Source organism: Muscardinus avellanarius (genome assembly GCF_963383645.1).
Source record: "Muscardinus avellanarius genome assembly, chromosome: 21".
NCBI classification, from domain to species: domain Eukaryota; kingdom Metazoa; phylum Chordata; class Mammalia; order Rodentia; family Gliridae; genus Muscardinus; species Muscardinus avellanarius.
Genome location: NC_137807.1, coordinates 6,316,884 through 6,339,142, shown reverse-complemented (window position 1 = coordinate 6,339,142; position 22,259 = coordinate 6,316,884). Strand labels below are relative to the sequence as shown.

General features: G+C 54.5%; 1 protein-coding gene across 1 annotated transcript; it reads right to left on the bottom strand.

Annotated features, from left to right (window-relative positions):
- Positions 1–11,503: 11,503 nt before the first annotated feature.
- PUS1 (pseudouridine synthase 1) lies at positions 11,504–19,354 on the bottom strand (the record flags this gene model as incomplete). Its single annotated transcript, XM_080717752.1, has 6 exons — positions 11,504–11,551; positions 11,902–12,593; positions 15,539–15,641; positions 17,974–18,111; positions 18,744–18,948; positions 19,275–19,354. The coding sequence occupies 6 exons, from the start codon at positions 19,352–19,354 to the stop codon at positions 11,504–11,506; spliced, it is 1,266 nt and encodes a 421-aa protein (XP_080573878.1).
- Positions 19,355–22,259: the final 2,905 nt, after the last annotated feature.

The following is a 22,259-nucleotide window of genomic DNA, read 5'->3' as shown; positions in this document are numbered from 1 at the left end:
CGTCACCTCCCGTCTTCATCCAAAGCGAGCTTCTCCTAAAACCAAAGTCAGAAGGACATCACAGGAAGGCAGTAGCAGGACTCTCCACAACCTAGCGAGACCCATAAAACAGGCTGAGGCGAGCCGGGCGTGGGGGCGCACGCTTGTCATCCCAGCATTCGGCAGGCTGAGACAGGAGAATCACGGTTCGTGGTCAGCTTCAGCTACTTAGTGAGGCCCTATGCAACTCAGTGAGACCCTATTTCAAAATAAAGAATAAAAAAAAATAGGGTTGGGGGTATAGCTCGAAGGTCGAATGCCGCTGGGTTCCATCCCCACCCAGTACCACAAAAAAAAAAGGCTGGCAGTGTAACTCAGAGGGTAGAACGCCCCTCAGTTAAATTTCCAGTACCACCAAAAACAAACCAAAAAAAAAGAAAACACCACTTGTCCTTTAAAAAGAAAAAGATGGCCGGGCGTGGTGGCTCACGCTTGTAATCCCAGCATCCGGGAGGCTGAGACCTGGAGGATCATGGTTCGCAGACAACCTCAGCTACTTAGTGAGGCCCTCTGCAACTCAGTGAGACCCAGTTTCAAAAAAAGAATAAAAAATAGCGCAGGGACTGTAGCTCAGAGGTCAAATGCCCCTGGGTTCCATCCCCAGACCCGCAAAAATAAAAGAAAAGAAAAGAAAAAGAAAAAGATGCACAGAGACCACACTGAAGACTAGCTCCTCCAGCAGACGAGAGGCGCGGCGTCCCTGAGTCCCTGCTGGGCTGGCCTGGTAGGAGCAGGTGGGCATCCAACCATGGTGTGAACAGTGAACAGCGTTGATGGCGGCAGGGAAGCCAGGGGAGCTACGCAGGGCCGCACTACCCATGAACCCTCACAGCCAGCCAGCCCTGCAGACCCCAAGAGCAAGGCTTGGCCCTGCCCTGCCTATGCAGCAGGAGCTGGGCTAGTCCAGCCTGGGCAGCCAAGCCCACACTTGGGGCCAGGAAGCCCTCTTCCAGCCCTTCCCTCGCTCCTCTCGGCAGCAGAGCTGTCTGCCTGCCTCCCCACGAAGGGCTCCCCATGGAGGACTGGAGGACTGCATCCTGCTGTGGCTGCCTGGCCCCGAGGCAGCATGTTATCGCCAGAAGAGGACATCCAGGCCTCAGCAGCGGTTCTAATCCACTGCCAGGGTGCCTGGTCTGCGGATACTCCCCTGGTAAATCCACAAACTAGAGCACGCACATGTTCAGACCCCTTGCCCCAAGCTACTGAGGACAGGCATACTGCCATAGGAGGCTGCTGGCAAACTACCGTGCCAGGATGGAATGAGAAACGAGGTCCTGGAGCAGAAGGCCAGAGTGGACTCAGACCTGAACATCTCCCACAAGCGCACAGGAGCAGCAGAAGCGGCGAGGCAAGGAAAGAGAAGGAAACAGAAGGGACCTGCTCCACTCTGGAGGGGCCCTGCAGAGGTTGTGCCGGATTCCACGAGTCTCAGAACCTAAGAACAGCTTAGCATGAACAGACTGGAGACTGGGGTGGGACAACAGGGGGACCCCTGAGGAAGGCCAGCCTTCAGGACAGAAGGAAGAGGGTGGAGCAGGAGAGGACAGTCCTGGGCCAGTCCCGACCAGAGTCGCCAGTGTCTGCAGAGCCTGGAGGACTGACAGCATGTGGGGCTGTCCCTGTGCTGGGCCATAGGAAGATACCCTCCTCCCCAAGAGAAACGAGGATGCCAGTGCAGAGATGGAGGCGACTGCACCCAGCTTGGAGCCAGGGCTGCGGGAGAGGGGCCACGGCCCACGCAGAGCCCGGAGCCAGGGCTGCAAGAGAGAGACCATGGCCCACTTAAGAGCCCAGAGCCAGGACTGCGGGAGAGGACCAAGGCCCACTCAGAGCCCAAAGCCAGGGCTGCGGGAGAGGACCACGGCCCACTCAGAGCCCAAAGCCAGGGATGCAGGAGAGGACCACGGCCCAAGCAGAGCCCGGAGCCAGGGCTGCGGGAGAGGGGCCATGGCCCATGCAGAGCCCGGAGCCAGGGCTGCAAGAGAGGGACCACGGCCCAAGCAGAGCCCAGAGCCAGGGCTGCAGGAAAGGATCACGGCCCAAGCAGAGCCCGGAGCCAGGGCTGCGGGAGAGGGGCCACGGCCCACGCAGAGCCCGGAGCCAGTGCTGCGGGAGAGGACCACGGCCCACGCAGAGCCCGGAACCAGGGCTGCGGGAGAGGACCACGGCCCACGCAGAGCCCGGAGCCAGTGCTGCGGGAGAGGACCACGGCCCAGGCAGCTGAGTGCTGCCCCGAGACCCGGCTTCTGAGAGAGGCAGATGGCCCGGTCCTCAGGCACAGCTCAGTGCTGGTGGTGGAGGAGCCAGCCCGACACGGGCACCCAGCTCCCTGCCGCCCTGGGGTTCCTGTCACCCCAGGACAGGACAGGCAGTGATCAAAAGGCCTGCTTGCCCCTAAGACAAGCAAGAGCCCTTTCCACCATAAGGACGTCACAGCTTACCTCTGTAAGAAAACAGAAAGGGATCAGGATGTCACGACCCTGCGGAAGTTAGAAAAGATTCTTACAGTCACAGGCTTCATGTTGAAATCCATTCTAGGAAGTCAAAACTACAGCGTTTACAGGCCCCTGGACATATTCCTAGCAAGTGTAAGAAAAGCGCGTGTTTAGCTGGAGGAGGAAGGCTGTACTGATCCAACAGCTGGTCTCTGAGGATGGAGTCAGAATACAACGGGCAACTCAGCAAACAAATGCAATGGAAAGCGAGGACCAGAAGTGGGTCTCACTACAGACCCGGCAGAGCCCAGAGCCATGGGCACGCCACGCCGCGGGACCGCCCACGCTGTGTCTGACCTTTCCAACAAGCAGCACGAGGTGAGGTTAGAGCGGAACTGTCACAGAAGCAGCCCAGACACTGCAGGGTTTATGTAGGAGGTTCCTTAGGATACTCCCAGAACACCAAGGCCATAGGTGAGAGAGAAAGAGACAGAGAGCGCGCACCAGAACAGTCACTCCCACATTCAGCAACAGGCAAAAATCAGGAGCAAAGTTATGTTACCACAAGACATTGATACACTGCTAAGATCCAACTTAAACTCATAAACATAAAAATAAATTAAGCAGCCAGGCATGGTGGCATACGCTTATCATCCCAGTACTTGAGAGGCTAAGACAGGAGGATCACAGGTTCAAGGCCAGCCTCAGGTACTTATGCCCTCTGCAATTTAGTGAGACACTGTTTCAAAATAAAAAAATAAAATAAAATAAGCCAGGCGTAGTAGGGCACACTTGTAATCCAGGACTTGGGAAGCTGAGACAGAGGATCGCAGGTTTATGGCCAGGCTCAGCTACTTAGTGAGACTCTCTGCATCTCAGACCCTGTTTCAAAATAAAGAATAAAAAAACAGGGCTGGGATTGTGGCTAGGAAGTAGAATGCCCCTGGGTTCCAACCCCAGTACTGGGGGAAGTGGGGGGAGACTCAAGGACAAAATTAATAAAAAACAAGAGACAGAGCAGGCATGATGCTGCACACCTATAATTTCAGTACTTGAGAGGCTGAGACAGGAGGACCACAGGTTCGAGGCTAGCCTCAGAAATTTAGGGAGATCCTCTACAACTTGGCAAGACCTTCTTCTTTTTATTTATTTATTTTTTGGTAGCACTGGAATGGAACCCAGGGCCTTTTCTACCTCCGGGCTATACTCCCAGACCTATTTTATGTTTCATTTGGACACAGGGTCTCACTAAGTTGCTGCGAGCCTAAGTAGCTGAGGCTGGCTTCGAACCTGTGCGATCCTCCTGTCTCAGCCTCCCAAGCGCAGGGATTACAAGCGTGCGCCACCACGCCCGGCTAAGACCTTGTTTCTTTTCTTTTCTTTCTTTTTTTTTATTTTTCTTGTTACTGGGGATTGAACTCAGGGGCATTCCACCTCAAAGCTACACTACTTTTATTCTTTATTTTGTAACACAGTCTCACTAAATTGTGGAGGACCTAAGTAGTTAAGATTGGCAGCAAACCTGCAACCTCCAGTCTTTGTCTCCCAAGTACTGGGATTATAAGCATGTGTAACCACACCTGGCTTATTTTTATTTTGAAACAGGGTCTTGCTAGTTTGATGAGAGGCTCACTACTTGCTAAGGCTATCCTTGAACTTGTGATCCTCCTGTCTCAGCCTCCCAAGTACTGGGATGACAGATACATGTCAGAACACCAGGCTCAGAAGGTCTCCAAAACATGAGTGCAGCCCGGCATGGTGACGCACACTTGTCATCCCAGCATTTGGGAGGCTGAGACAGGTGGATCCAGGTTTGTGGCCAGCCTCAGCTACTTAGTGAGACCCTTTGCAATTCTGTGAGACCCTGCTTCAAAATACAGAACGAAAAAATAGGGCTAGGGGTGTAGCTCAGAGATAGAATACCTCTGGTTTCATCCCCAGTAACACACACACACACACACACACACACATACACACACACACACACACACACGAGTGGAGGGAGCAAGAAACATGGGACCAAGAAGAAATGTCAAGCAGCTAGAGACAGAGAAGACAGGCACTGGGTCCTCACTGCAAAACGCCTCTAGCCCGTGTGCATCTTTGAAGTTTTTCATAGAAAACATGACAGGAAGCCAGGCATGGTGGTGCACCCTCGTAATCCCAGTACTTGGAAGGCTGAGACAGGAGCATAGTAGATTCACAGCCAGCCTCAGCTACTTAGTGAGGCCCTCCACAACTTGGTGAGACCCTGTTACAAAATGAGCCAGAAATGAGCAGCAAATAAAGAGTAAAAACAGGGCTAGCTGAGCGTGTAGCTCGGAGGTAGAATGCCCCTTGGTTCAATCCTCAGTTCGGAAAAAAAAAAAAAAGCAAGACAAAGTAGATTCTATAGAAGATGCTAACACCAAACACCAGGTGAGAAATAAAAAGCGGCAGCCAGGAATGATGGTGATGGTGTCTGCTTTTAATCCCAGTACTTGGGAAGTAAGACAGGAGGATCACCAAGTTGGAGGGAGGTATAGCTCAGAGGCAGAATGTCCCTGGGTTCAATCCCCAGTAACAAAAAATAAGTAAATAAAGTAAGCAAATAAATAAAGACCTATGCACTAACAAAGTACGCATCTGCTCCTACCCCAGAGCAACTGTAAAGGTTCCATACCAGTTTCTGAAGTACAGAGATTCCAAATGCCATAAAGTGGACTAAGCTCCACTGTAATATTGTCTAAGGCTTAGGACTCTGTCTGTCTCACAGAACTGATCTGGCGAAGTGCGGGAGTCAACAACAATCTCCAAGATCCCCTCTGCAGGAACCTCTTGTGGGTATCGCCCTTGAGGACACATGTGCTGAAGTGCAGAAAGAAACCCAGACGGGGTTGCTCTGGGAGGAGGTCGTGAGGGGAGAAAAGAGCGCAGACCAACTCGGAACTTCTACATTCTTTGAATATCCTTCAGCATGGGTCATTCGCACACCTTATGATAAAGGAAAAACTATAAAGAGGCCAGATGTCCTTCAGCAAGGAAAAGGATAAGCAAGCCAGAGAGGACCGCTCAGCAAAGAGAAGAGACCAACAGCTGGTGCCTGCACGGCTCGGCCATCTCGGGGCCTGTGTTCTGTGAAAGCAGCTAGACACCAACGGCCCACACGCAGGGTCTGGGGCACACAGAACCCAGCGGTGGGGTCGCGAGCCAGGGCTGGGAAGAGCTCTGGACTGCTGGGCGGCAGCACGCGCCTTTTGGGGGTGAAGGGACTGCTCTGTGTTCTGACTGTGGTGAAATCACACATTTGTCAAAATTTACATAACTCGACACCAGAGTGAATTCTACTATGTACGTCATAAAAAAGAAAGATGATGGCCAAGTGAGAAGATGCAAAGCCCTACCCAGTGATATTATTTTTATAACATAACAACACAACAAAGTAAAAATCTTCACTGACTGAACACAGAAACTATGACAGAGACAGGGCTGACATCATACAGGCCAGAGGATGTGGAGTCTGAAAGATAACACCACAAACACTAGGCACTGGTGCATGCCTGTAAATCCGTGTTAGGGAGGCCAAGACAGGAGGATCCTGGGCTCAAGGCCAGCCTCAGCAACTTAGCGAGGCCCTCAGCAACTTAGGGAGCTCCTGTTTCAAAACAAAAATAAAACAGGGATAGGTGGTCTAGCTCAGAAATAGAATGCCCCTGGATTCAATCCCTAGTACTGAAAATAAACATTCTAGCCGGGTGTGGTGGCACAAGCTTGTCATCCCCGCGCTTGGGAGGCAGAGACAGGAGGATCGCGCAGGTTCGAAGCCAGACATGCGCTGGCTTAGGAGACCCTGTTTCCAAATAAAAATGTAAAAATAGGTCTGGGAGTGTAGCCCGGAGGTAGAAGGGCTTCCAGGAACCCCAGTACCACCAAAATAATAATAATAATTAATAATAATAATAATAATAATAATATAAAATAGGTCGCTGGGCATGGTGGCACACGCTTGTAATCCCCGCGCTTGGGAGGCTGAGACAGGAGGATCACACAGGTTCAAAGCCAGCCTCAGCTACTTAGTGAGGCTCTCAGCAACTTAGTGAGACCCTGTTTCCAAATAAAATATAAAATAGGTCTGGGAGTATGGCCTGGAGGTAGAAAGCCTCTGGGTTCCATGCCCTGTACCACCAAAAAAAAAAAAAAATTCTAAAGCTGGGCATAGTGGTACATGCTTGCAATCCCAGCTTTTGGGAGGCTGAGATAGGAGGATCGTGGTTCATGAACAGCCTCAGCTACTTAGTGAGGCCCTCTGCAACTCAGTGAGACTCTGTTTCAAACTAAAGAATAAAAAAAAAAAATGGGGCTGGGGGTATAGCTCAGAGGTACAATGCCCCTGGGTTCCATCTACAATAACAATAAATAAATATATAAATAAATAAATAATAAAAAATAAAATTCTAGAAAAGCTTTTCTTTTTTTGGCGGTACTGGGGATGGAATCCAGGGGCATTGTACCTCCAAGCTACACCCCCAGCCTTGTTTTTTATTTATTTATTTATTTTTGCAGTGCTGGGGATGGAATCCAGGGGCATTGTACCTCCAAGCTACACCCCCATCCCTATTTTTGATTCTTTATTTTGAAACCTAAGTAGCTAAGGTTGTCCTTGAACCATGATCCTCTTGTCTCAACCTCCCAAAAGCATGCGCTACCACGCCTGACTAAGCTCTTCTTTTTTTTCTGGTACTGGGTACGGAACCCAGGGGCATTCTATCTCCAAGCTAGATACCCAGTCCTATTTATTTTTATTTTGAAACAGGGACTGAGTTGCAAAAGGCCTCACTAGGTCATAGCTGAGTCTGTCCGCAAACTGTGATCCTCCAGTCTCAACCTCCCAAATGCTGGGATTGCTGGGATTACAAGCATGTGAGCTTTATTCTTTTTTTTTTTTTTTTTTTGAAGATTTAAAGAAGTTTATTAGAAAGATAGAAATACAGAAAATAGAAATACAGCCCCATGCCAAAATGGCATGGGGGGGTGACTTGAAATGAATACACCCTATTCTTTATTTTGAAACAAGATCTCACTAAGTTGCAGAAGGCCTCACTAAGTAGCTGAGGCTGTCCACAAACTGTGTGATCCTCCTGTCTCAGCCTTCCAAGTACTGATTCATAAGCATGCACCACCATGTCCAGCTTAGTAAAACATTTTTAACTTAAAAAAAAAATTAGCCGGGCACAGACAGGAGGATCGTGCAGGTTCAAAGCCAGCCTCGCTGGCTTAAGAGACCCTGTTTCCAAATAAAATATAAAATAGGTCTGGGAGTGTAGCCCAGAATAAAATATAAAATAGGTCTGGGAGTGTAGCCCGGAGATAAAAGGGTTCCATCCCCAGTAGCACCAAAAAATTAAAATACACACACACACACACACACACCAAGGCAGGCATGGTAGCGCACGCTACTATGGGAGCTGAGACAGGATCGTGCTTCGTGAACAGCCTCAGCTACTTAGTGAGGCCCTTCACAACTCAGTGAGACACTGATTCAAAATAAAGACTAAAAATAGGGCTGGGGGTGTAGTTCAAAAGTAGAATGCCTCTGGGTTCCATCCCTGGTACCGCAACAACAACAACAAAAAATTAAGCAACAACAACAACAAAAAATTAAGCTGGGAATGGTAGCACACACTTGTAATCCCAGCAATTGGGAGGCTGAGACCACAGGATCACAGTTCAAGGACAGCCTCAGCTACTTAGTGAGGACCTCTGCAACTCAGTGACACCCTGTTTTGAAAAAATAAAAACACAAAAAATATAGGGCTGGGGGTGTAACTTGAAGGTAGAATGCACCTGGGTTCCATCCCCAGTACCGCAAAAAATAAATACATAAATAAAGAGAGAGCTGGATTGCAGCTCAAAGGTAGAATCACTCCTGATTCAATCTGCAGAACAAAAAAAATTTTTATTAGAAATAATGCATCATGAGCAAGGACTCTAACTCCTGAAGATAGTGGAGATAGCCCCTGCTCCCAGGGCAAAAGGGCAGAGCCAGGATCCCTGAAGAAAGCCCAGGACTGGGTCACTGCTCTCCGTGTAGCAAAAGGCCAAGAGACTCCACTAGCCTCCAGCACAGGGTGCAGCCAACAGCTAGCTGGGAAGCAGACCTCAGCAGCAGGCACCAGCCACCAAATGTCACCAGCACTGGGACCAACTGCGGAACCTCAGTGGCAATAAGATGGCCTGCGTCTACAGCCCGGCGCGGTGCGCACGCTCGTCATCCCAGCATTCGGGAGGCTGAGACAGGAGGATCGCGGTTCGCGGACAGCCTCAGCTACGGAGTGAGGCTCTTTGCAACTCAGTGAGACCTGGTTTCAGAATAAAGAATAAAAATAGGGCAGGGGGTGTAGCTCGGAGGTCGAATGCCCCTGGGTTCCATCCCCAAACACGCAAAAGAAAAGAAAGGAAGAAAGAAAGATGACCTGCATCTAGCTGTGTCCTGGGAGGCTGAGCTGGAACACAGAAGGAAAGGCACTTTCTTGGACCCGATAACCCCACACCACTGTGCCTGCCTGTAACCCCAGGAGGCTGAGGCAGGAGGGCTGCAAGTTTCCAGACGGCCTGGATAACTCAACAAGACTCGCTCCCAAAACAAGACAAATGAGTAAATAAGTAAATAGAAAGGGTTAGGGATAAGTCGGGCGTGGTGGCACATGCCGGTAACCCCAGCCTTTGGGAGGCTGAGACGGGAGGATGCGGGTTTGCGGACAGCCGCAGCCTCTACTTAGTGAGGCCCTTTGCAACTCAGTGAGCCCCCGTTTCAGAATAAAGACTAAAGAATAGAGCGGAGGTGTAGCTCAGAGGTAGGATGGCTCTGGCTTTCATCTCCAGTACTGCGAAGGAAGGAAGGAAGGAAAGAGAGAAAGAAAGAAAGAGAGAGAGAAAGAAGGCGAGCGGGCTAGGGACGTAGCTCGGCGGGAGATGCCCGGGTCCAGCCCCCATTACCAAAACAGAGCGGCGACGGGGGCCGCGAGGCCCGGGGGTGGGCGTGGAGGCCGCGCAGGCCGGCGAGGCCGCGGAGGCCGGCAGGGGAGCGCCGCCCGGCCGCCCTCCCGCGTCCGCCCGCCCGGCCCTGGGCCCGCGCTCGCCGCGCCTCCCCCCGGCGGAGCAGGCCCGCCCGCCGCCGCCCGCCGCCGCCCGCCGCCCCGCTCACCGGCCCAGCGCCGCGCCCCGCCGCGTCCCGACCGCCGGAGGTGGAGCGCGCCGCGGCCGCTCGGCGCATCCGGGTCCCGGGCGCAGGAAGCGGCGGCTACGGCAAGCGGGAGGGCGGCGCAGGCGCGTGCGGGCCGACCCTCTCCGCGCGGGGGCGCCAGACGCCGGCCGCCCGCGCGGGGGCGGGGCGAGGGGCGGGGCCTCCCTGGGGCGGGGCTTCCTCCGGGCGGGGGCGTGGCTTCCTCCGGGGCGGGGCGCGTTCGTGGGCTCTGAGCTGGAGTGGGTTCCGGGAAGACTTGGGAGGGGATAGGGAACGGTTGCAGATGCACTTTTTTTTTCTTTTGGTTTTTGTCGGGTTCTTTTGGTACTGGGGATGGAATCCAGGGGCATTCTACATCCGAGCTACACCCCCAACCCTATTTGTGTGTGCGTGGGGGGGGTTATTGGGGGTGGAACCCAGAGGCTTTCCACCTTACTTGGAAACAGGGTCTCACATAGTTGCTGAGCCTAAGTGGCTGAGGCTGGCTTTGAACCTGTGCGATCCTCCGGTCTCAAGCTCCCAAATGCTGGGATTACAAGCGTGCGCCACCACGCCGGGCTCCAACCCTATTTCCCTATTTTTTTTTCCTTCTTTTTTTTTTTTCTTTTCTGCACGGGGAATGGAACCCAGGGGCATTTTACCTCCGAGCTACACCCGCAACCCTATTTTTTATTCTTTATTTTGAAACAAGGTCTCACTGAGTTACAAAGGGTCTTAAGTAGCCGCAGCTGGCCGCGGACCACGATCCTAGGATTACAAGTGTGGGCCAGAAGTGTTGGAAATGTGGAATTACCTCGGGCTGATGACTGCACAACTTGAAGGTTACTAAAGTTCATTGCACCGTACACTATTTTTTTGTGGTGGTGGGGATTGAACCTACAGGCTTTCTACACTCCCAGCTCCATGTACACTTGAGAAGAATTGCGTTTCGGCGCCGGGCATGAAGGCACAGCCTGCCATCCCAGTACTTGGAAGCCGAGGCGGGAGGACTGTAGGTTCAAAAGCCAACTTTAGCAACTCAGTGAGGCACTTGCAACTTAGCAAGACCTTGTTTCCAAATAAAAAAGTAAGCTAAGGCTGGGGACCGAGCTCGGAGGTAGAGTGCCTCTGGATTCAATCTCTAATACTACAAAGAGAAATGCAAAACCAGACACCATAGCCCATGAACAATGGGAGGGACAGGACAAACAGCCAGCAGGGCTTGCAGGCGGAGCCAGGCAGTTCCATTCACCACCTGCGTTCTTGCAGGAGACAGTGGGCAGAGGAGAGACTGTCCGGGTGGTGGCGAGTGGCACTGGTGCAGCTGGAGGCCGGCCGCCTGTAACACACAGCCTCAGCCTGGGAGCGGGACTAGGCTTCTCCCTGCCAGAGCCGTCTATCAAGTTCTGGACTGTGGGACCTAGGGAGAGGCGGGGTGGCCCCTCCACTGCCTGATCCTTCCTGCCCCGCCTGGCCCGAAGGGGCGTGTCCCACCCCACTGTCTGTTCCTAACAGCAGAGTTCCACTCATGTCTCCTGACAAAAAAAGAAAACAAGGACTCACTAAGCAAAACATATTTATTTAATAAGAAAATCACTTCTTTAAAAAAATAGTGTCTTTACATGCCAAAGTATACTTACTAATGCATGAGCTGAAAATAGATTTGAGGCAGGTTAGTCCCATGATGAAAATTCAATATCCTGAGGGTAAGTGGCCAGGCTAGGCCAGACAGGCAGGCCCAGGACTCCTCGCGGCCCTCCGTCCCGGGCAGCAGGCGCAGCCACGCGGTCTCAGCCTCCAGATGTGCAGCAGTGGCGGCTCTGGCACCTCAGCGGGTATCCCTGTCCCCTTCGCTGCCTGGCAGGGGGCTGGGGACCTGCAGAAGAGGGGAGGGAAGGAGATTGAGGCCAGCACTATTGTAGGGCTTGTCCAGCCTGGAGCCTGGGGACGGCTCCTTGCTCTAACGACTCTGGGCAATCGTCCAGGACTTCCTCCAGGCTCCCGGCACACAGCACTGGGAGCAGTGAGCAGGGGAGTGGGCAGGAAGGAGGCAGCCCAAGGGAGCCAGGAGGTCTGAGGCGCGCACCCATGCCGGGCCTGCTCCTCCGGCTGCTGTGTGGCCCCGGGGGAGTAACACACCCCTCTGGCCTTCAGCTCTGCTCGCCTAAACGCAGGGGACACAGACGAGCACGTGGCCGGGCCAGTAGCTCGCGACCCAGGCCCTACCTTGGCACCTGCGCCAGCCGCTGCCAGCGCCGTGGCACTGAAGTCGTGGATGGGCAGGGTGCGCAGCCACTGGGCCATGGACCTCTCGTCCCGCTCGGTGCTGACGATGGTGGGGTAGATGTGCTGCTCCTTGAAGGCCACCACCTTCCCCTCCTCCTGCACCCAGTCCAGCGGCTCGTGCAGCCCGTCACCGCCAAAGCGCTGGTTGTACTTCTCGAAGTGCACCCTCTCCAGGACGAGGCCGAGGCCTGGGGCCTTGGGCACGTCCACTTTCTCCTCGCCCCAGCTGCGCTCCATCACACTCTCGGGGGCGTAGCCCTTCACGATGGCCACCACCAGGCCGACCATCTTCCGGATCTGGTGCATCATGAAGCTCTGGCCCTTCACCTTGATCACAGCGAACTCCAGGCCCTCGCGCTCGAAGGGCTCCTCGCAGTACATCTCCAGGATGTAGCGCCGGGCGCTGGGCTCCCGCGGCCCCTTCTGGGAGGTGAAGTTGTGGAAGTTGTGGGTGCCCTTGTAGCAGGCCAGCAGCCTGTTGACCTGCTGCAGGGTCTCCGGGCTCAGGCGGTAGGCCTCGTCCTGCACAGCACCGTCCTTGTGGGCAAAGGCAAAGGTGGGCAGCATGTAGAAGTAGGTTCTAGCGTCGCACTTGCTCTTGGAGTTGAACCCACCCGTGACCCTCCTCAGCCCTGGGCACGGAGAGAAACTCAAGTGAAAAAAGGTGCTTCCCAGGCAGGAGGGCCTGCGCAGTTACCCGCTCACCAAGGGCGTGCACGAGCCACACCCCGTCCCTGCGATCAGACCCTCGTCTCCGCCTCCCAAGCACTGGGATTAAAGACCTACTCCACCAGCCCAGAAAAAATGATCTTATTTAAAGGGTAACTCAGAGCCAGGCTGGTGGCGCATGCTTGTAATCCCTGTATTTGGGAGGCTAAGACAGGAGGATCACAGGTTCAAGGACAGCCTCAGCAAAGTCGTGAGACTCTCACCAACCTAGTGAGACTGACCGTTTCTAAACAAAAAAATTAAAAAAGGGCTGGAGGTGTAGACTGGAGGTAGAATGCCCCCGAGTTCAATCCCCAGTGCAATAAATAAGCCAGGCGTGGTGGTGCACGCTTGTAGTCCCTGCGCTTGGGAGGCGGAGACAGGATTGCACAGATTTAAAGCCAGCCTCACTGGTTTAAGAGACCCTGTTTCCAGCAGGGCGTGGGGGCGCATGCTTGTCATCCCAGCATTCGGGAGGCTGAGACTGGAGGATTGCGGTTCGCAGATAGCCTCAGCTACTTAGTGAGACCCTGTCTCAAAATAAATAATAATAGGGCAGGGGGTGTAGCTCGGAGGTCAAATGCCCCTGGATTCCATCCCCAGACCTGCCCAAAAAAAAGAGACCCTGTTTCCAAATAAAATATATAAAATAGGTCTGGGAGTTTAGCCCAGAGGAAAAAGGGTTTCATCCCCAGTTCCACCAAAACTAACTAAATAAATAATCGAGGGATATAGGTCAGTGGTAGAGTACTTGCCTAGTATACATGAGGTCCTGTGTTGAGAATAAAATTGGCTTTGCTTTAAGCCAGGTGTGGTGGCACATGCTTGTAATCCTGACATTCAGGAGGCTGAGATTGGAGGATCACAGTTCCTGGACAGCCTCAGCTACTTAGGCCCTCCACAACTTAGTGAGACCCTGTTTCAAAATAAAGGATAAAAAAGCCAGGCATGGTAGCACACATTTGTAATCTGGCCATTTGAGAGGCTGAGACCGGAGGATCACAGTTGGCGGACAGTGTCAGCTACTTACGCCCTCTGCAACTCAGTGAGACCCTGTTTCAAAATAAGAATAAATAATTGGGCAGGGTGTGTAGTTCGGAGGTCAAATGCCTCTGGGTTCCGCCAGGCGTGGTGACGCATGCTTGTAATCCCCGTAATCCCCGCGCTTGGGAGGCAGAGACAGGAGGATAGAGCTGGTTCAAAGCCAGCCTTGCTGGCTTAAGAGACCCTGTTTCCAAATAAAAAATATATATAAATAGGTCTGGGAGTGTGGCCCGGAGGTAGAAGGGCTTCCAGGAACCCCAGTACCACCAAAAAACAACAACAAAAAAAATGCCTCTGGGTTCCATCCCCAGACTTGCAAAAAAAAAAAAAAAAAAAACCAATAAAATAAAGAATAAAAAATAGGGCTGGGGGTACAGAGGTAGAATGCCCCTGGGTTCCATCCCCAGTACAATACACACACACACACACACACACACACACACACACACACACACACACACAAATTACACTTTACAGCTAATAGTAATAATAGAATCATTGAAGGAATCACTTTCATCGACATTACAGACACACTTGAGAACACCAAAGTCAATCTTAATACCCTGTAGGGAGACGGGGACAGGGAGGGATGGGGGAAGCCCACAGTGCTGTGTGTGCATATCACCAACGCTGTGAACTGCAGTATATGGTGAGACTATACTGCACCAATATGTATTAAATAAGGAAGCAGAATCGTCGGGAATGTCAGATAAAGGCAACAGGCATGTGGACAAATGGCACAGGAAGGGCGCCTGCACCTGCCACCCCAGCATGTCACGCCACGCGGCCAGCGCGGTGCTTCCAAGCAGGCAGTCTTTTCTTTTTTAAAGGGGCTTTTCCCAGCACTGCAGAGCACACACATCAACCCTAGGTTCAGTCCCCAGTGCTGTTCAGAGTGTCTACAACTCCAGATAGCAGTCTGGTTTTAAAGGAGAAATAACTGCTCCTCTTTTAACCAGCTCTTCATAGGATTTTTTTTTTTTTTTTTTTTTTTTTTTTTTTGGTGGTACTAGAGATCGGACTCAGGGGCATTCTACCTCCGAGCTACACCCCAGCCCTATTTTATTTTATCCCATTTTTTGGTATATTGGGGATTGAACCCAGAGGCATTCTACCTCCAAGCTACATGCCCCCAACCTGATTTTTTTTTTTTTTTTTTTGGTGGTACTGGGGGTGGAACCCAGAGGCTTTCTACCTCCGGGCTCTACTCCCAGACCTTTTTTATATTTTATTTGGAAACAGGGTCTCACTAAGTTGCTGGGAGCCTCACTGAGTAGCTGAGGCTGGCTTTGAACCCGTGCGATCCTCCTGTCTCGGCCTCCCAAGCGCGGGGATTACAAGCGTGCGCCACCACGCCCGGCCTGATTTTATTTCTTATTTGGAAAGTCTCAATAGGTTGCTGAGAGCTTTGCTAAGTTGCAGAGGCTGGTTTTAAACCTGCGATCCTCCTGTCTCAGCCTCCCAAATATTACAAGCATGCGCTACCATGTCCCCACCTTTATTCTTATTCTGAAACAGGGTCTCACTATGTTGATGAGAGTCTCACTATTTGCTGAGGCTGCCCTAGAACCTGCGATCCTCCTGCCTCAGCCTCCCAAGTACTGGGATTACGAGTCTGCGCCGCCACACGTGGCTTCGTACGGATCTTCACATCCACTTCTGACTAAAACAGGGCATAGCACGGAGCACCTGGCCTGAGCGGGTGGGGAATGCTGGCAGCCACACCCACCAGGCATGCACAGCTGGAGGCTCTCTTCTCCACTTGGCTGAGCCCGCATCTGTGAGGGTCTACAGCCTGCCGCAGAGGCCTGCGCTGCAGGCTTACCCAGAATCCGGATGTGCGAGGGAAGGTGGCTGTTGATCTTGTCTAGGATGTCGTCAATCAGCCACACCTTCAGTGACACCACCTGGCCAGCGGCAGACACGCCCTGTAGGAAAGCAGAGCCGGGAGGAAGCGTGGGTCCAGCCAGCCCAGCCCTCGGCCCCAGGCTGGGCGCGCTGGTCATCACGGGCAGAGGCCAGCAACTGCCTGGCTCTACATGCGGAGCCTGTCCCACAAGTGCACCTGGAGGGACTGATCAGGTGAGAAAACCAAGCGTCCCGAGCAAGGGGGTCAGTGGGGGTAACTGCAACTCCCGCAGACGGGAAAGACACAACCCAGGCAGACCGGAAGCCAAGGCCGCGGGGGAGCTGACGCCTAATGTCCGCAGGAAGAGAGACGGCCCGGCATGAGTGACAGACCTGCAAGAGCACGGCCAGGAACGGGCTCCCACCCAATCACAGCACTGGTTACCTGGGCACGAGAGAGCAGGCATCCCAGGACGGGGTGCCAGGACATAAGTACTGGTCCCAGGTTCCTAAATCAAGAACTAAAGATTAGCAGGCCTAAGCCGGGCGCGGTGCGCACACTTGTAATCCCAGCACTTGAGAGGCTGAGACAGGAGGGTTCCCAGGCAGCCTCAGCTACTCAGTGAGGCCCTTTGCAACTCAGTGAGACCTTGTTTCAAAATAAAGAATAAATAAAGCCAGGCATGTTGACACAGGCCTATAACCCCAGCTCTTAGGAAGCTGAGACAGAAGGATCACAGGTCAGTGGCTAGACCCAGCAACTTAGCCAAACCCAGTTTCAAAAATAGGGCTAAGGGTGTAACTCAGAAGTACAACACCCCTGAGTGGGGCGTGGTGGCACACACTTGTAATCCCGGTACTTGGGAGGCTGAGAGAGGAGGATCACAGGTCCTCAGACCAGTCTCAGCTCCTTAGTGAGGCCCTCTGCAACTCAGTGAGACCCTATCTCAAAATAGAGAATAAGAAATAGGGCTGAGGGTATAGCTCAAAGGTAGAATGCCCCTGGGTTTCATCCCCAGTGCTACAAAATAAATAAATGTTTCAAAAATGGGGCTGGGGTATATCTGGGAGATTTGTAGAATGTCCCCGAGTTCAATCCCCAGTACCACAAGAAAAAAAAATCAGAGGTAATAAAAGAACGATAAAGAAAGTGGGAGAAGCCAGGCGTGGTGGTGCACGCCTGTCAGCTCAGCATTAGGGAGGCTGAGGCAGGAGGATCATGCTTTGCAGACAGCCTCAGTTACTCAGTGAGGCCCTTTGAGACTCAGTGAGACCCTGTTTCAAAATAAAGAATAAAAAAATAGGCCTGGGGGTGTAGTTCGGAGGTAGAATGCCCCTGGGTTCAATCTCGGGTACCGCAAAAAAAAAGAAAAAGTGAGAGCACAGCAACACCCACAGAACTGAGAGAACAGCGACACCCACAGAACCGCCTCCATCCTGAGCCCCGAGAGGTGGCCATCGCCACTCCCTGGAAGTGAACTTAGGGGTCCAGACTGACTTGCCCAGTTTTACGGTGAGTCTGACCCTAGAGTTCAGCCTAGGCCCACAGATCCAGGGAACTCGGGCACCTCTGAAACTAGATGGCCTGGGACCCGCCGTGTGGGCCAGAGTTCAAAGAGCAGAGAGGAGAGCATCCTGTTCCCATATCCGTGTGCTGCAGGACAGCTGTGTCCTCCCAGGCCCCCCAGGTGCCCCTAGGTGACATAACTTCAGTCCTGGGGGGCCACCCTGCCCAGGTCCAGCCCTCAGAACACAACATGGAGGAACCTCTCCGGCTGCCACGGACTGGGCCTCAGCCCAGAACGGACATAAAGTCAATCAGACGGTGGGACTCGACCTTGTGAGTCAGAGTGCGTGCGCTGGCCACCCACCCATCGCTTCCGGCTGCCTCCGAGATGGCCAGTCAGGGAGGGCTTGGAGCTCAGAGTACGCACTGGCTCCGCAGGCTTGGCACACCCACAGAAGGTAGGAATCCTGTTAACAGACCTTTATGCTGAACGCACACTGAAATGAACGCATCTTTGACATGCTAAGTCGATTATGAAAGTTAGCTTGACCCACCTCGCTCTCCCTCCTAAATGTGGTCATTAAAAATGCACCACTGGAAGTGTGGCTTGCCCTACGAGCAGAGCTGACGCGGAGAGACAGAGGCGCAGGTCCCGGGCATGTGCCACCGGAGGAAGAGGCGAGGGAGCAAGCAGAGGCAGCAAGGACACCGAGCGCGCAGGCACAGAGCCGGGCCGGCCACGCCTGCCTGGCCGCGCTCCTGCACTTCCCAGCTGCACAGTGTGAAAGGTCCTTTTCCGTTCAAGCTCGCCTGACCCTGGTCTGTCCTACACCGGGGAGTCCTGGCAAACACTGCACCAGGAGGGCTAGTGGGCAGCAGGCAAGGGACAGAGCGGCACCACGCACCTTGTCTGTGCGGGCACACCGCTGGAAGGACATCTTCCTCATGTCTTCGCCATGATTTTCAGGGATACAGCCCGCTTGGACCAGGGCGGAAACCAAATCGTCTTCAATTGTCTTGAACTGTGAGGACCCCACATTCCTCTGGAAACAAGAGACCAGAGGGACTGTTTTCATCCGCATCCTGGTGTGGTATGTGCACATCGGGCATCCAGGGTCTGCAGTGCTCCCTTGGGCCAGGGGGAGCAGCCATGGGCGGGTACCACCTCAGCACGTTTCACCTAAGCAGGGGGCAGCCCCACCAGCCACTGCCCTCCCTACGCACACCGCTGGTCAGGGCTGTGCTGGCCTCCCAGGTTTTCCCTAGACCCTCCGGCTCCTGGGAAGAGCAGGTGAGAGCTACAACAGTGACCACAGGAGGGACCAAGAAGAAACCTGCTTGATCATCAGGGTGGGATGGGCTCAGTCCAAGGGGCCTGCTGGCCCAGACCTCCACAAGACCCTCACTAGCAGGCCCTTTCAGGCATCCCAAGGGCTGCCTGCCGCCTACTCTTCCAGAGTCCACCTCCTCCCTGTTCACAGGTACCCTATGCATCCTAAGGAGAAAGCAAGGTCACACACAGGTCAGCCACCGCAGAGATGGCTGTGCGCTGGGATGATGAAACATACCAGCTGGCACCTTCTCTGCGGTGAGCCTACCCACTCCGGGATGGCCTGCTCCCAGAGGCCCTGTGTGAAGCCGCGCTGAACCCAGACGGCCTAGGGGTGGCCCTCACCTGCATGCCATGGTAGCCCTTCCCCGAGTAGGCCATGAGCAGCACGATCTTGCGCTTGGGCGGCTTCCGAGGCTGCTGCTGCTCCTCCTCACCACCCCTGGGCCTCTTGGGCGGATGCTGTGTGTCCTCCCAGACCCAGCCACCTCGGGCCTTCCGGTCATGCTGCCGCGCCGGGGCCACTTCCTTCTCGGCCATGGGGAGCAGGCTGAGAAAACACAGGTGTGAGCCCAGGGTGGGTCGGAACCAGGAGGCGCAGGGCCATCTGGCGGCGCGAGGTCGAGCCTGCGCCGGCGATCCTGCAGACCTGGCCCAGGGTGCTCAGCAGGGCTGGGTGGCAGTGTGCGGCAGGGGGCAGGGGGCAGGGGGCAGGGGAGAGGGGGCAGAGGGCAGGGGGCAGGGGAGAGGGGGCAGGGGGCAGGGGGCAGGGGAGAGGGGGCAGGGGGCCGGAGGTAGGGGAGAGGGGGCAGGAGGCAGGGCAGGGGGCAGGGGCAGGGGCAGGGGCAGGGGCGGGGCGGGCAGCGCGTTCTTTACCCGGGCGCGCGCGGGCCGAGGCGCGCGGTGCACCGCCCCCAGGCTCTCAGCAGCGCGGCCCGCAGGCCGGGGACACCCATGCGCGACGGGGTGGCGGCGAAGGCGCCTGACTTCCCTGACTCCTCGGCCCGCGGGCCCGAGCCGGGAGCCCCGTCGCTGCCCCCACGCTGGCCTCCGCCTCCCGACCCCTCCTCCCGCCCACCCAGCGGGCTGTGCAGGGCCCGCGCGTCGGGGCAGAAGTGCGCCCGCCGGCCCCACTCACGGCGCCGCGGAGGGGGCTGATCCGACCACGTGGGCGAGGGCGGAAGCGGCGGAAGCGGGACGGCGGCCGAGCGCGGACAAACGTCCTCGGGGGCGAGGCGGGCGGGGCCGGGGGCGGCGGGCGGGCTTGGGTGGAGCCAGACAGCAGGGCGGGGTCAGCGGGAGGAGCCGCCGAGGAAAGGCCTGGGGCAGAGGGCAGGGCCAAGGGCGGGGGGCGGGGTCTGTGTGACTTCGGGGGCGGAGCCTGGGAAGGCCGGGGCGGGGCCAGAGGTGGGCGGGGCCGGGCGCTACACAGGGGTGCAGGGGCGGGGCCTGGAGCACAAGGCCGGCCGGTGCTGGCTGGGGCCAAGGATGCCGGGGGCGTGGCTTACGGGTGGGGGCGGGGTCAGAAAAAGGCTTGGAGCCGCAGGCCGAGTGCGGCAGGGCGGGGCGGAGGGCTGCTGGGGGCGGGGCCGCGGCTCCCACCCAGGCGTCCCCCATCCTGTGAGGCTGCAGGTGGCAGAGGCCCATGGTGGGTTCCGACCCTGGGAAGGGGAAAGGCTTGCTGCTAGGTGCTACGGTATTCTGAAAACCTGGTAGATTATGAACGCGCCGGTGTGCAAATTCTTAAAAACAAGTCACAACAGCTGACACCTTTTTGTTATTGGGGTTTTTTGAGTTTTGTTTTTTGCAGATAACTTTTTTTTTTTTTTACGGTATTGGGGATGGGACCCAATGGCATTCTACCTCCGAGCTACACCCCCAGTCCTATTTTTTTCCTTTTATTATTTATTTTGAAACCAGATCTCACTGAGTTGCAAAGGACCTCACTAAGTAGTTGAGGCTGGTGGAGAACCATGTTTCTCTGGTCTCAGCCTCCTGAATACTGGGATTATAAGCATGTGCCACCACGCCCTGCTAGCAGATAATTTCTCTTTTTGTGTGTAGTACTGAGGGTGAAACTCAGGGACCTTCTATCTCCAGTATACATTCCCAGACCTATTTTATACTTTATTTGGAAACAGGGTCTCACTAAGTTGCTGAGAGCCTCACTAAATACCTGAGGCTGGCTTCGAACCTGTGCGATCCTCCCGTCTCAGCCTCCCAAGCGCGGGGATTACAAGCGTGCGCCACCACTCCCGGCTCCCAGATAACTTCTTAATTTGCCCAGTCTTCGCCCCCATGTGCATGATGATTCCACATTACTGAAGAGCAAAGAGGCTGCACCCCTTGCCTGGAGCTTTGCAGCTGCCGCTGACCTGACAGCAAAGCCTGACCTTGCTCCTCACAGACCAGCAAGAATTAGCGCATTAAACCCTCGTGAAGTGTGAGAGGGTCTACCATGGCCCACCTTGCAGACTACACAGTTGAGGCACAGAGAGGGGACAGACTTGTCTGAGATAACATGGCCAGGCCTCCATCCCTACCATCTGTTTTCCTATCTATTTTTGTGGTGCTGAGGGTGGAACCAGGGCACCACACATGCTACACAGAGCTCTCCCATGGGCAGTACTGGGGACAGAGCCAGGGGCACTCTACCTCCCAGCTATACTCTCAGTCCTATTTTTTTTTTTTTTTTTTTGGTGGTACCAGGGATGGAACCCACGGGCACTCGAAGTACCTCCGAGCTACACCCCCAGCCCAATTTTTATTCTTTATTTTGAAACAGGGTCTCACTGAGTTGCAAAGGACCTTACTAAGTAGCCGAGGCTGTCTGTGAACCACGATCCTCCTGTCTCAGCCTCCCAAACGCTGGGATTAAAAGCGTGTGCCAGGGCGGGCGTGGTGGCGCACGCTTGTAATCTACCCGCGCTTGGGAGGCAGAGACAGGAGGGTCGCGCAGGTTCGAAGCCAGCCGAGCGTGCTGGCTTAGGAGACCCTGTTTCCAAATAAAAATGTAAAAATAGGTCTGGGAGTGTAGTCCGGAGGCAGGGCTTCCAGGAACCCCAGTACCACCAAAAATAAAAAATAAAAAAAAGCGTGCGCCACCACGCCCAGCTTATTTTTATTTTTCTGTATTTTGGTGGTACTGGGGGTGGAACCCACGGGCTTTTCTACCTCCGGGCTATATACCCCCCAGACCTATTTTATACTTTATTTGGCTGAGAGCAGAGGATCGCAGTTTGTGGACAGCCTCGCTACTTAGTGAGGCCCTCTGCAACTCAGTGAGACCCGGTTTCAATATAAAGAATAAAAAATAGGGCAGGGGGTGTAGCTCAGAGGTTGAATGGCCCTGGGTTCCATCCCCAGACCCACAAAATAAAGAATAAAAATTAGGCTGGGAGCCGGGCGTGGTGGCGCACGCTTGTCATCCCAGCATTTGGGAGGCTGAGACTGGAGGATCGCGGCTCGCGGGCGGCCTCAGCTACTTAGTGAGGCCCTCCGCAACTCAATGAGACCCTGTTTCAAAATAAAGAATAAAAAAATTGGGCAGGGGCTGTAGCTTGGAGGTCAAATGCCTCTGGGTTCCATTCCCGGACACGCAAAAAAAAAAAAAAATAGGGCTTGGGGTGTAGCTCGGAGGTAGAGTGCCCTGAGGCCCATCCCCAATGCCACACACACAAGGTTCATGCGGAGTGAGAGTGCATGACAGCATGGCCCCGATCGTCTGGTGGGCCCCTCGTCGTGGACATGAGTCTCACACAAGGTTCATGCGGAGTGAGAGTGCGTGACAGCATGGCCCCGATCGTCTGCTGGGCCCCTCGTCGTGGACATGAGTCCCACGCAATCCCCAAATTCCTCCCG